This window comes from Fusarium oxysporum, genomic scaffold (genome assembly GCF_000149955.1).
Source record: "Fusarium oxysporum f. sp. lycopersici 4287 supercont2.79 genomic scaffold, whole genome shotgun sequence".
NCBI classification, from domain to species: domain Eukaryota; kingdom Fungi; phylum Ascomycota; class Sordariomycetes; order Hypocreales; family Nectriaceae; genus Fusarium; species Fusarium oxysporum.
The window spans coordinates 2,101-11,704 of record NW_017264879.1 but is presented as its reverse complement, the minus strand read 5'-3'; the positions used below and the strand labels follow the sequence as shown (position 1 = coordinate 11,704).

The 9,604-nt window shown below is 47.3% G+C and overlaps 2 protein-coding genes across 2 annotated transcripts; both read right to left on the bottom strand.

The window, feature by feature from the left end:
* Positions 1-43: 43 nt before the first annotated feature.
* On the bottom strand, positions 44-406 carry FOXG_22934 (uncharacterized protein; the record flags this gene model as incomplete). The annotated part of the gene is made up of 1 exon (XM_018403361.1): positions 44-406. One exon carries the CDS (start codon positions 404-406, stop codon positions 44-46), a length of 363 nt encoding a protein of 120 aa, XP_018258836.1.
* A 5,507-nt stretch (positions 407-5,913) lies between these two features.
* FOXG_17703 (uncharacterized protein) lies at positions 5,914-7,258 on the bottom strand. The gene has a single exon (XM_018397707.1). The coding sequence runs from the start codon at positions 7,226-7,228 to the stop codon at positions 5,993-5,995; it is 1,236 nt and encodes a 411-aa protein (XP_018258835.1). The 5' UTR covers positions 7,229-7,258; the 3' UTR covers positions 5,914-5,992.
* Between the last annotated feature and the right edge of the window lie 2,346 nt (positions 7,259-9,604).

Below are 9,604 nucleotides of genomic sequence, written 5' to 3'. Positions count from 1 at the left end.
ACTACATCTTGCTCTAAAGGTGTTGGTATGTTAAGATGCGGCTCTAGGTGGAGGCCAATAACGGGGTTCGTAGTCGATGGTAGAGCAGGTGGATGGGGTTGGTAATGATACACAAACTCCGCATTCTGCGATCCAACGGCGACGCGGTGGGAATCAACAGATTGTCCGTGTTGTCGTTGGTAGTATCGTTGTGATCGCGCGCGTTGCGAGGCGAGCCGCTCCTCTTCCGTTTGTGGCACTTTCCTCGGGGGGCGGCCTCGGCGTTTTGGAGCGGGTTGGGACATCGTCTTTCATATAACTTGGCCGAAATGGTTGTTCCCGTAGGTCTTCGCGCGTTTTCCGAGTAATCGGTGACGCGACGCAATTGTTGCTTGCCGTCCCCTGCAGCAGCTGCTGTAGCCTGCATGGCAATCAAACCTTATTTTCTTTTTCGACGGTTACAGGTTCCATGAGTTACCAGTGTCACAGTGTAAACTGGTCTGCGTAGGCCAAGTGGTAAGAAACGGTTTCTTGCAACATCAATTTGCTCAAAGACCTTATAAGTAAGAAGGGAAAACTGAGAGCAAAACATCGTTTGTTAGTGGTTATCTGGTTTTCGAGTCCGCTGCATATGTGATGATGCTGTTGTAAGGAAAAAGTGTATAGTGCGCATCTCTCGTGACTGATATTATTTGGGTATGATCGTGCATTTATTATATAGCATACTGATCGTGTGTATTAATATGTCGTGGAGTTGGTATGCTGAATTATCAGACCGTTGCATCAAGAATCATGATGGTTGTAAAGCTATCTATTCTAGTGGTTCGCTCTTCGCGCTAAACCTAATTGAATTAAATGTGAGCCAAGACTTCTGGGTGGAGGAGCATCACGACCATCAACCTCATTTTCCATCATTATATTTTAAAACTTCATAAGTAATTCCAGAAAATAGCTATGAAGTCAGGGAAACTTTTAATTAGCTTGAAATGGTCTACTTAAGATCATGGGCATAAGATATTACTATATCTGGAGAAAAGTGTACCCTGAACTCACGAACTCGTTGGCTAACTCTTACCCCCATCTTCATGAGTAACCCTAACCCCTGATGATTAACAATCACGTCTTTATTTTATGGGCACAGTCTCACAGAAGGCCAATATGTCCAAGTTCTCAAGGTATATCGCGCCAAACATACTGCGGTTGTCGGCTAAAGTGGCAAATGGAAACCTGGCAACGAGACAATGAGCTGAGTAAGGTGGCTGTACCTGGGGTTGCCAGCGACATTCGATTTGAGACTTCTCTGGCTCCCTCCGTATTAATATGCTTATGAAAAACTCCTGCATAGTTGTAACCACAGGCGATATAACTTTGACACATGAACATCCTAACTACTTTCTCTGCAGCTAATCGCCAAGCTGTTGTTTATATTGCGCAGTAGTGCTGGGTGAAAATATATTTTATGAAACTTGGTTTTTTTTTTTTTTTATTGAGATGAGAGTTCTTCTCAGGTTTACATCTCCAAACGATTTCATCTAGGACTTTAAACTCTAAATCTAGGACTTTCAGACTGTTAGTCTGAATCCTGAAGCGAAGGGGGATCCCCGGATTTTCCAACACGCGAGGAACTCCAATAAGGCAGGGGGCTCGGGGAGCGGCAGCCGAAGTGCTAGCAATGTGATATTATGGAAAACGTCTACCAATACCGGCATCAGGCTATCAGTACTGGCGTTGTTTGTACGTTGGATTTCCCATGATAGGCTGCCATTAACCAGCAGATCAAACTGTCATGGGACTGCATCCTACTTGAAACAGCCATCTGACTGCACCACCACGCCATCAACCCAACGAGTGCAGCAGCTGTCGGCTTCGGAGTTAGGTTTCGGGTCTTGCAGAAGGCCGTAACAGGTTCGATAAAATTCGGGGCCTGAGATTGCCACATCGGTCTTTTCACACTAGAATATCCAATAAGTTGCCGCACCTAATTGATGACCGACGATATCATACCCATATATCCCCCTTTTCTTCAGAAATGGCTGTAGTAAGTCAGCAAGTGCCACTCGTATAAACATAATAAGAATCTCTTACATATCGCGCGGTGTTTACCACTGCCACAGGCCCTTGATCGTGGCACAGTCATTGGGGGTTCCCGTCTCAGGGTATTTCATACATCGGCACCGATCCCAGTCTTCTGCCGAGGCAGTAGTTAAGTACCTAAAAGCTTAATTAGAAATCGAGCAAATGGGGTTCGAATCTACTCTTTACAGCAAAACCATTGCAAGCGCGGGATTCATGGTTGGTAACACGAGAAGTTAGGGTATTGAAGTTCAGGCGTTGCGGAGACAACTAATGAGTCTTTCCGATATTTTCTGAATTGGGTCGTATCTACCGTCTAACCAACGGACCAGACGTGCGGCAAGGAGAAGTGTTTCTCTTTGTGAGGTAAAATATGTTCGTCGCTTAGGATTAAAACTTCACTTCCGGCGATAGAGTAATAGTTGGGCAGAACGCAGGTTTCTCTTCCTTTAAGTACTTAAAGCACATTGATAATCCATATATTATTAATAACCCTGTTATAGTATACCGTGTGGTGCAATAAGTTTGAGGATCTTTGAAGGTCGTGTTCATCTGCCGATTTGATTTATCTGCCGGTCTTGTGTACTAGTATTTAGGTTAAAGCGGCAGAACTACCTTTTACTTGTATTCTTTTAGTGTTTCGGCATATAGTTTAAGCTTTCATTCATATTACAGTGGGGTGCAATAAGTTTGAGGATCTTTGAAGGTACCGAAGCAGCCGGTCTAGCCGGATTAGATCCTGTTCATCTGCCGATTTGATTTACAGTATGTTACAGGGTAATTATACTTTATACTCTACCCGTATCAAAAGAACAGCTTTTAGGAGAGATTTAAGCAGCGAAGTGCGCCATATAAGACTAAAGATGTATTTAATGATGGACTCTCCCTCTATTTCCTCGTTCCCACTCATTCTTTTGTACCGCACCAAGCGTCCGGGCTTACCTTCCCCTCAGTTCCACTTCCTAAGTAAGTCTTTACGTCCTTACTTATACCCTCTCAATACTATATACGGCAGCTATGCAACCCTTACGCATTCTTTTACTTTTCCCCCTAGCTGTCTCTGTGGCTGCTACGCCTATTGATAAGAGGTATGTCTGATTCTCATGAATACATCTGTCACACATTAATATATAAAGCCTCGACCAAGCCGCCACTATTGAAGAAACTGTTCATCAACCTCATTCTCATGACGAGAGAGCCCTTGTCGAACGGTAGGTAATTTAGTATAGATTTGACGTTGCTTCTAATGTAAATCACAGCGACACCAGTGGCATTTTACTCGCCTGCATAACAGGTGCCGGGTTCGGCGTTTCAGGCATATGCAGGATGCTATCTCACTGCATTTCGTAATGACCCGCGCACTCTTACGTTGAGGATGGACAAAACTAGGGGTGAACGGATATCGAACGTGCTTGTTATTTTGAGCGGGGGAGCGCTCTCACATGCGGTGGAGGAGGTAGTCCAAATCGCGCCGGGTGCGGTGAGGAACTTAGCTACTTTAGGTGCATCGACTGTCCAGTTTCTACACAATTTCCGCTAGCTAGTGTTGTGTGTTGTGTGGATTAGGCCCGATGGGGATAAGGAGCAAGCAGGTGCGGCATTATATGGGTGGGTTCCCAATAGTCAGCGGCAGTAGTTAGCAGCAAAGTATAACTTCATATAACTATTGCCTTTGAGGAATCAAACTTACGCATATTGTTGTCGTATTAATTTCCAGTGGAAGCTTAATAGTCTCGGGACTTGTTCTTGTTTAAGATTAATTGGCAGAAATAATCGTCGTGCCCAAGTGGTGATTATCCCACATAGGATCCGACTACCTACTCTCTCGCCTTCGTAAGTCAACCAATCGGAATATTGTGAAACAGATTAGCAAGGTAAACAATTAATGCCGTGAGCGGGGGCCGGAGTAAAGGTCCTGCCTGACGCGAGGCCTAGGCAAAGCAACCAAACATTTCGGGCGCCGTGCCACTTCAGGGCTCTTCTCAAGTTCCCGATTGCAGCAGTCAGCTGAGACCAATTGAGTGGCCTCTTCTGCTGTGCGACCCCGTATTTTGAATGCAGATGACTTTTGTGTCTCTAATTGGCAATATCTGACAATAAGCTCGGCTCACCCTCGTCATGCTCGGTCGTCAGCATGAAATGTTTGTGATTTGATTTGTACAACTTTTGCTTGGCTCATTTGTGCAACGAACTTACCTTATACCTCCTTATCCTCCCTTTAATCTGGTTGGCACTTTTCAGTAATTCCTATAATGATCGCTATGCCAAGCCTAATACATATAACCCTCTGTATACCTAGCACTGATATATCTCTCGGAAAAGCTCGGTTAAAAGTAACTTTAGTACTTACGACGTTGTTCAGGTAATAAAATATCAGTCACCAAATAGTGATCACTTAGTAATTATTGAAAAGCGCCGACCCTGATTCATGCCATATTGTGTTGTGTAATGTAAGCACTAAATACAGTAAGGCTCCTAGACTCCGATAGACTGATAGGCATACAGTCGCTGCATACCAATACTACATCGGCCTGAGCCGAAAGAGATAATTATCAGGCGTAAAGTCCAGAATAGCTAGGTCTGTGACATTCTACAACCCTAGCGCTACATCAAGAGCCAAATTACTATACTTTCGCCTGGGCATAAGTGGTTATCCTCAAGCTATCCTTGATATGATGTTGGGGCTAGCAATACGTTAGATTAGTTGAAATTTCTGTACTTGGGGACTTGATAATACGATAGCTCTATTCTAGCATACATACAGACATACATGGATACAGGTTCGAACGCTAATTACACTGATAGTGGTCTCGTTCTCAATGAATCTCTCCTAAATCAGAATTGTAGACCTTTATAACGACGAGGTGGCATGCAAGCTCACATAAGGAGCCCACATATCCTAAATCATAGGAAGGCGAGCTCCAACATCGTTACAGAAAATTGGTTAGGCCTCAACAGCAGTGGTGACTAAGCTTAAGTGGCGATGAAACCGATGAATATGGCGCATAGAACAGCGGCAGCTGCGCCGACGCTTCGCTGGACGTCTAGACTAGCCGCACTATTGTCTCTGTCGCGCCCCCCGTCGCCAGGTTCATTTATATGTGTCACAACCTCACTCATAGCGCTCAAGACTCGAGACTTTACTTCATCAAGCTTCCCCGAGATCAAGGTTTCTGTTCCATCAAAAGCCGTGCCTATGGTTGACGCTTTATCCTTGATAAGCGTTTCGCCACGGTCCAGGAGGCTGCTGCCTTTCTCATTCGCTTTATCCACAAGCTCTCGAGGTCACGTTCAAGGTGGACTTTAGGCGGTGCAGTGAGCGTGGGGCTAATCGAATCTAGAGTAACGGGGGGTTTATCAAACGACCCTTGGTTACTACTGAGGCTGATTAGAACATGCCAGACAGGATATGAGAGGCAAACACTGACGTCTGATGACAGTGATCGGAATGGTCTGGTATGAGTTGGTATTGGTATGGTAAATACCGCCAAGACTTGGTATGGTTTGGAGAAATCTCAATACCATGGTATTTGTTTGTTTGTTTATTTATTTTTCGTCTGGGTGGCTGTAACGAAGCCAGATCTCCTACTGGAGCAAAAGACGTGCTGAGCTAGCTAGGTACAGGGAAACCCCGCTTCCTTCACCATCCAGCATACCAATGGCACAAAAGGTGCTGTATTTCTCAAGCCCGTCACCCGTCAGCGGGTTCGGGGGCAATCTATTGTCGAACTTTTTCCACCGACCAGAATTCTCTCGCGCGTCACTACATCTGCTGACGCAGTCCACAATCTCCAGTAACCAAGTTGTAGCTCGTAGTCGACTGTCGCGGCGGCAGGGAAGAACCTCGGAATTTGGGGTCCATGACGATTTATGAATAGAAGTGCAGGGTGATTGACTGTAGATTTGCTAGCAAGGCGCTCTCGCGACGCGTGCCCATCGGTCAGCATTCCACTCCAAGAACGCCGTCTTTGCCAACCAAATATCCTCTGAAAAGCTTTTGACTTGGCTGACTTCGCCTGCTTGAATCGCCAGTCACCTTCTTGGCATCCATCATCGTCTCCGACTTCCACGCTCGCTTGTTTGGCACCAGCTGCGCCAACGGACGCCGAGGCGGCTTGAGGAGCAAAGCCCGTTCAAAGTCGATCACCATAACCCTGTTTGTCTCAGGATTGAATAACATGTTTGCAAGTCGCACATCTTTGTGGACCACGCCCTCTCGATGCATGGCTCTCAACGACCGAATGGCCTCGTCTTCGAGCGGCCTGTCCGTGTCGCCAATTCTCTGTGCTCTGTCGATGCTGCAGCCTCCCCAGGACAGAAATGTCATGTGCACTACGTAGGCCCGGTGGTCATAGTAGTAAGTCTTGTTCATCGATCCAAGGTCAATGGCACCCAGGAAAACAGGCACGTGGACGCCTTGGATTGGTTTGAGACGCTCGTAGACAGCAGCCTCGTGCTCGAGATCTTTGATGAAAGCCCGCACCGTGCCCTTGCTGACAAAGGTGTAGCCATGCGCAAGTAGGGTCACTTGGAAAACCACACCCCGCGCACCACCCTCCCCCAGTGGCCTGATCCCGTCGTCGAGCGACTGTTTCAGCTGCTTCCAGAGTAGGCGAAGCCACTCCTTGTGATCGACAGGATGACGTGCGCGGGCGGCGGGAGCACAGCTCTTGCCGTGAAGTGCCACGTTCGGGCACTTTGGGTCGAGAAAACCACCCTTGACCATCCCGACAAGACATTTCTGCGTACAGTACTGCCGACCCTGCTCGCCGCCTCCTCCTCCGCGCGGCCGTAACGCCAGTAACGCTAGTCGCTGGCTCCGCCTAGTTCCTTGTCTTGTGTTTCGTCCGCTTGGCGTAGGCGTGTCCGGTGGCCTGGGCGCCGACTCGTCATCAGATGGTTCCTGCCTGTCGTCCTTCCTCAACGACCCCTCGCCAGCCTGGCACGCGGCTGTTCGACGTGTCCTCCTTCGAAGCAAGGCCGGCGACCGATTGACATCCTTGTAGGTGGTAGGTTCATGGCCAGGTGAGTAGTCTGATGACGCCGATCGTTCATTTTCTGGGATAGAACGCAATGTCGATTCGAAGTCCTCAGCCCACGTCTTCAAGTTCTTCATGGCTTTTAGACGTTCCTCCTGCCTATTCCCCCGTCGTTCTCCAGGCGAACCGAGAGCCATAAGGGTGAACGCCAGATATTGACCGACAGCCGTGCATATATGGACGTTGTTTGGATGTGCCGACACCTCCGGACCAGGCTCTGCTAGGTGATAGTACAGCGTCTCAGGTTCGTCCAAGTCAACCTTGAGAAACACGATGGCCTCGCCAGTAGTAAGAAGACCATACCGGTATGTTCCTGGAGGGTGTGGGTGTTTTCCGGCTCGGCACGCTCGTGCGAACTCGGGCCTATTTGAGATGTTTGTCAGCAGGGTTTTTATAACCTCAGGGGAGACGGTTGATTCTATGGCTTACAGCTGCACTGGTGGTTAAAGAATTTTCGGAGCACACGATCATAAACGCCGCTTTGTGCACGTAAGAAATCAGGACCGCCAGCCGTATCCTGGTTGGAAATCGCCTGGAGGAAATCGCTAAGGATCAAATCCTCGGGCTCATCCGAGGGTAATCCAGATAGATCCGACCACACAGATGAGTTCGACCTCGACAAAAGAAGGCTACCTCTCGATTGGGATGATGATGAGGAGCTATGGTGTCGACTAGAGCTAGGTGATGTTAACGATGGTGTCATCGGTTGTGATGCGGCATCATCCTCCAATACGGAGGCCTCGGACCTGTTATCCTCTTCGTCTTCTGTTAAGAGATTAACATTAGACAGGGCTGAAGATGACAAGGGTAGGACGCTTGTTTCGATATCAAACTCCGGCTCAGACTCAGGTGCCGGCACCGACGAGGGTCTGGGCTCGTTGTCCGGTATATCAGCAGGCAGGGACAAGGACGGTGTCGCATCGTCTCGAAGGCTCAAAGCAGAGAGCTCATGAGTGAATGGTAGATCTTGACATTCTGTAGCTTCTTGGAAGATTTGTTGTAATCTTGTAGCATGCCGTCGATCGCGGTATCGTTGGACACGGAGACGTGTCTGCGAGCAGGGTGATACGATATGGTCTACCTCGTAACGGCTGACGGGCGTCGCAGCTATTTGTTCACTTTGCAAAGGTGTCCTAGAGTCTGGGGTTTCCGCTGCAGAGGTCTCTTCATCCTCGTTAGTTTCGGCTGCTTCCCGGTAGCCTATGTTTGCAGAGTATGGCGTCGCAACACAGATTGTATCGGCAGGTATTTGTTCGCTAATCGGTCGCACGGGTGCTCGCAGTCGCGCGGTTGTATCCGGTCTGTGAAATGCCCCATCCGCTAAGATGATTGATTCGTCAATCGTCAAGGGCGGTTCACTAGCGAGACGTGGGCTTCGGCGACGCGAGCGAGTGGCGTGCAACGGCGGCTGTCTGTCAATTGGGAGTGGGTCGGTTCGGCTAGACGGCTGGCCATCATTACCTATCGATAATTATAAGTAAAGTCACGTAGAGTACGGATGGAAAGATGGAGAGACATGCTTGAAACAACTGGATCCTCCAGGATTGTTTCCGGGAACGATTGGCTGACTATATGGGTCTCGGCATCTTCTATCTGTTTAGCCTGGCGGGCTACCAGACGCTGCTGTCGCTCTCGTTCTCGCCTACGAGCGGCCTTTTCTGCCTTTTGGCCTTCTGTTAATGGACGACGACCCATTCTAGCGCGCGTTGACAGAGTTGTCTTTGTGGAACAAGGAGAGAAATAACGAATAATAGAATGCTCTACTTGATGTGTTTGTTTACTTGTTTACTTGTTTATTTACTTGAACCTCACGTCTATATGCAACAGCAGGGCCTACTTTCGAGTTCACGCTTTCTTTGCTTTTTCCTATGTGACGTTGCTGATCTACACAGTATAATGAGTGCTGATAGGAAGTTTGAGATTAAGAGGGTAGAAACTAGCAGGGGTGTAGCGTTTGAGAAAACAACCAGCTGAAAATTTACGGTACATGGACGAACCTAGGGTAGACATGGTCGTAAATAATTCTAAATGTCTATAACAAATACAAATAAAAAATCAGCGATGATTTTAGGATAAATTAATATGACTACTGATACTTATAACGTTATACTTTGTTTGATGTCCTTTCTTGTTGGGGGGGGTTTTTCTTTTATCCTTCCTTGGCTTGATAAGCTAAGTGATTTCTTTAATAAAATAAGATATTTGTCGATATTGTTTTTCATATTCCACTGTCAAACATCGAAATCATAATGATATGAAGTAAAACGAGATACCTGACGCTCGATTTATGCCATGGCCGAGGGCTGAGAGATATTGAACGATGAATTCTTCAGTCCTGCAAATATCGTGACTTTCCTGTAGGAGTTTTGATTGATCACGAGTCACCTTGAGCGCCAAGCTAGCAGGCAGAGGAAATTAGGGAAAACGTCTTGACTCGTGTATTAAATAAGGAAAGGAGTGACTCTAATGAACCTTGATGCGTAGTCGTAATTTTTGTACGGTCATTGTATATT